Below are 4,441 nucleotides of genomic sequence, written 5' to 3'. Positions count from 1 at the left end.
TGTTGACTTGTAACCTCGTCCATTGTAACACTGCAAAGGCTACCGCTTATTGATCTTTGCCTGTTATAGGATATGAGAGTCGTCAGATTGTAACTCTCACTGTTAATTGTGAAGGTAACTGAATAGAGTTTTCATCAGCTGTCGGAAGCGTCGTTGAATTGTAACTCTTCTCTATCTGTGTGAAAAGTCCTCTATTTGTAACCTTCATTTGTCGGCACGAAAGCTATTTGATTGTAGCTTTCATCGTTGAAGCTTGACGGGAATCAATCATCCATAGTGATTTTTAGAAAGCTATTTGATTGTAGCTTTCATCGTTGAAGCTTGACGGGAATCAATCATCCATAGTGATTTTTAGACTAATATTTGCTCACAGCTCTCACCAAGCAACTCATCAACTGAGTCCAACCTTTTATTTCTGAAATCATTACACTGCTCATCAACATCTCTAAAAGTTGCTAATATAATATTAGTCATGTTGTTGTCGCAACCATCAAGATCAATCATCTCAGAGATGAGGTCGTATTTGTAGCGATTGTAGAGTTGCGGATGTAGTGATTAGAAAGTCGTCTGATTGTAACTTCCATTGTCGGGGTTTAATAGGGATTAACTATCCATTGTGATTTTTAGACAGCCTACAACGGCGTCGAGGGACTGCGAATGGTGAAGTGCGGCGTCAATGTGGGAGAGGACGAGATGCACTTGAGACTGGGTGAGGTTGAGCTGGCGAACACAAGAGGAGACTTGATTGGCGAGGGAGGTGGTGGAGGAGAGGGAGGAGAGGAGGAGAGACGAATCTGAGCGGGCAATGGAGAGGAGAGGGGAGGAGGGGCCGCGGAGTGCGAGGAGGCTGCGGTCGAGATCGAGGCGGGAGAAGAGGAGGGAGTCGAGGCGGACATCGAGAGAGCACTGATAGGCGATGCATTCGTGAAGGAGGCAGGTCATCGTGCCGATGTTGGTGAGGGATCGGATTTGGGTTAGGTTATGGGTGTTTGAGAGAGAGAGAGAGAGAGAGAGAGAGAGAGAGAGAGAGAGAGAGAGAGCAGATGGGAGAGAGAGAGAGAGAGAGAGAGAGAGAGAGAGAGAGAGAGAGAGAGCATGACAGTTTGTGTGAGAAGATGGTATTTTTGAAAAATCTGTACAAATACAAGTCATACATGTATAAAAGTGAACTTTTGGGGCTGAGCCACACTTTTTTTGAGTTTTTTAGGGCTAAAGAGCATGGGAAAAACTTGATGGGGCTGGGCCACATCAGGTTCATTTTTTGGGGGCCTTACACATTTTTTCCTATTGTTTATCTACTTGTAATGAGCAAATGATATTGATCAGCATTTGTCAAATGATGATATTGGCACAATATAAATGTGGCGACATTGTAATACTAGTTCCCACCACGCATCACATGGATGGCATTATCTTAAAAGCACAACATTGCACAAAGTTATTGGGAGACTTTCCAAATTATTAGAATTTTTAAATAATTTTCCCAAACAATGTATCAACCGTATTACATTATCTTACTATCGATGAATTATCACATAGTTTTACATTTTGTGCACACATATTTGAGTTATTTCATATAGTATCCAAAAAGTCTTTAATGATCAAACATCAATAATCGATAATATTGGTTAAGCCTCAACTCTTATCCTAAAACTCCAAAAAAAAAAAAAAAAAATGGACAGATATTAGAAGGAATTGCTAAACAAAGGGAATCTAAACTACGAAGAATAATATATCTATCTGAATCTAAACCTTTGCCTGTCAAGCTTATCCTCACAATTGAAGATAACATCTGTTAGCTTTAAGTTTGAGCGCGATTTTGAAGTTCTACAAACCCATAAGAAATTCGCGCGCGAATCAGAGGTAGAACAATCAGGCGCGGGAATTTCAGTTAAAATAAACAGAGAGTGAGTAATACAATCAAATGTTAACTGAACAGATTTGATATGATCACCAATCAATATTCCTATATATAAATAACACAAATGAAACCATTTAACTCGATAATCATTTCATTCACAATTTTACAAAATTTTTTTTTTTGAGCGTAGAAATGTTAATACGTTCAATCCTCACCACCATCTTGCTGTGGTTTGCTACCGTCACTTGTTTTCAAGCATTTTATGGAGTTCAAGCACGAAAAAAGTGAGTACTTTATTATTCTAAATGGTAACAAATATCAAAATTTTTATAAGATTTCTTATATTTTTTTCAGTTTAGACGTCGATAACTCTAATGAACTCCAAGACTGTCACACGGGAAATGTCATCGACGACTGTTGGAGATGCTACAACTCAACATGGTATGAAAATCGTAAAAGACTTGCAAGTTGCACAAAAGGGTTCGGCAAAAAAGCTAACGGCGGTAAAACTGGTCAATTTTACACAGTCACAGACGACACTGACGATCCGATGAACCCCAAATTTGGCACTCTCCGTTACGGAGTAATTCAAGAACACCCTCTGTGGATCATATTCGAACGAAGCATGACCATTAACCTCAAAACAGAGCTCATCATCCACAACGACAAGACCATCGACGGAAGGGGAGCCAGTGTGCATGTCACGGGGTATGGATGCATCACCTTACAGTATGTCAGTCATGTCATCATCCATGGCGTCCATGTACATGATTGCAAGCCATCACCGCCGGGATACGTGGCAGTTCGACCGGGAGTTAAGATTCGTAGAGGAGGGTCTGATGGGGATGGGATTAAGTTGTTCGGTGCTAGAAATGTTTGGATTGATCATTGTTCTTTTTGGAGTTGTAGTGATGGGCTTATTGATGTTATTATGAATTCTACTCATGTCACCATCTCAAATAATCACTTCAAAGAACATGACAAGGTAAATTATATGCTAGTATTTATTTTTGTACAGAAAAATAATGTTCGCTTAAGTTTCTTTTATGTTTTTTTGGTGGTTATAGGTGATGCTTTTGGGCTATAATGATGACGATGCAATTGAAGAAAAAATTCTAAGAGTGACACTTGCATATAATCACTTCGGAAAGAACTTGGTCCAGCGAATGCCAAGGTTATGTTTCTCAAACTGATTTTGAGAATTGGTCCAAATCTCAACCAATTCCAAACTAAACTGGTTTATCTTCATTTTGCCAAACTAACCCTAAATATCTTATGAACCGTATATTAAGATGCATAATTATGCGCATAATTATGTACATAATCTAACATTTACATCATTATAAGTGCTTTTCAGATGCCGACATGGACGATTTCACATCGTAAACAATTACTACAGTAAATGGGAAAATTACGCCATTGGAGGCACAGCAAATCCTTGGATTCTTAGCCAGAGTAACGTATTTGTTGCTCCTGACAAACCTTTTAACAAAGAGGTACACGTTCCTTATAAAAATTTATTTCTCCCTCGTCAAAACAATTGGTTGATGATATACTAATGTATTTGATTAATAAACAACGTAGGTTACAAGTAGAATACACGCACAAGATTGGACCAATTGGAATTGGCTATCGCATGGAGATGAGCTAAAAAATGGTGCAAAATTTACACAATCAGGGAAAAGTGATATAGAGTTCTATAAGCCTATGATTAGTATGAAGGCTAGATCTTCAGCTGAGGTGGTGAAAATGACTGCAGATGCTGGTGTTCTCAAGTGTGAGATAGGGATGGCCTGTGTTCGTAAGACGAGGTAAATTTTGTGTGTGAGTTGCCCTTTGTTCATAAGACACGGCAAATTTTGTGTGTTAAATTTTTTTTATGAGTTTGTTGGTAATCGCCTCAATTTTTCGCAGTGAGTAATGTACCTGGAGTCTAAGTAATGAATGGAGACTCCTCATCGACCATCCTTCTCCATGAGCTCGTCTAAATGAAACTAGCTTTTTTTTTTTTTTTTTTGGTGTTTGTGTGTGTGTGTGTTTGGGGGGGAGGGGGGCAAAACAGAGGCTTGGGAATTTTGGTGAACTCTCAGTAAGTCTTTTTTTATTTTGTTTTATTTTTTTGGCAAAGTAGCAGTTAAATACATTACAGTTTCCTCCATTTCGCACTTATATGTCCTCACTTGCTTTCGCAGCACTTTATATACCCTCAAGTTTTTAGAAACTGCACTTAAATACTTTACATTATATAAATATGAGAATTTGCCTTTTTTAAGTAAAAATAGGGCAAAGAGCCCTATCAGAATTGTATTATAAGCTGTAGGAAGAAGAACCGAAAAGTTGATATCACAGTGTGATTTCAATGACAGTCAAGTAATGGGAAGAGGAGTGAACCAATGTAGTCACTCTTCACCAACAGCCTGTCCAATAGAAAGCACCCTATGAAATCAACAAGCTATACATGAGGAAATAAAAGTATGAAGATGTTGACAACCCAACATCAAAATACAGAATAACTTGTTTGTCCAACATTAAGAACATCAACAACAACCAAAATCTGAAGGATCCCCTACTGCTTAATTG

At 38.5% G+C, this 4,441-nt stretch overlaps 1 protein-coding gene across 1 annotated transcript; it reads left to right on the top strand.

Annotated features, from left to right (window-relative positions):
- Positions 2,026–4,019, top strand: LOC109849372 (probable pectate lyase 1). Its single transcript, XM_020419193.1, has 6 exons — positions 2,026–2,145; positions 2,216–2,846; positions 2,929–3,035; positions 3,219–3,357; positions 3,446–3,672; positions 3,776–4,019. The coding sequence occupies exons 1-6, from the start codon at positions 2,054–2,056 to the stop codon at positions 3,780–3,782; spliced, it is 1,203 nt and encodes a 400-aa protein (XP_020274782.1). The 5' UTR covers positions 2,026–2,053; the 3' UTR covers positions 3,783–4,019.

This window comes from Asparagus officinalis, chromosome 7, assembly GCF_001876935.1.
Source record: "Asparagus officinalis chromosome 7, Aspof.V1, whole genome shotgun sequence".
Taxonomy (NCBI): Eukaryota; Viridiplantae; Streptophyta; class Magnoliopsida; order Asparagales; family Asparagaceae; genus Asparagus; species Asparagus officinalis.
The sequence above is the reverse complement of the archived record's forward strand: the minus strand, read 5'-3'. Positions and strand labels throughout refer to the sequence as shown.

Excerpts from the sequence above, each read along its gene's own strand:
- LOC109849372 (XM_020419193.1), top strand. The coding sequence starts at position 2,054 with ATGTTAATACGTTCAATCCTCACCACCATCTTGCTGTGGTTTGCTACC. Across the intron at positions 2,847-2,928 it reads ACTTCAAAGAACATGACAAG|GTGATGCTTTTGGGCTATAA; the intron begins GTAAATTATATG and ends TGGTGGTTATAG. Across the intron at positions 3,036-3,218 it reads TTGGTCCAGCGAATGCCAAG|ATGCCGACATGGACGATTTC; the intron begins GTTATGTTTCTC and ends AGTGCTTTTCAG.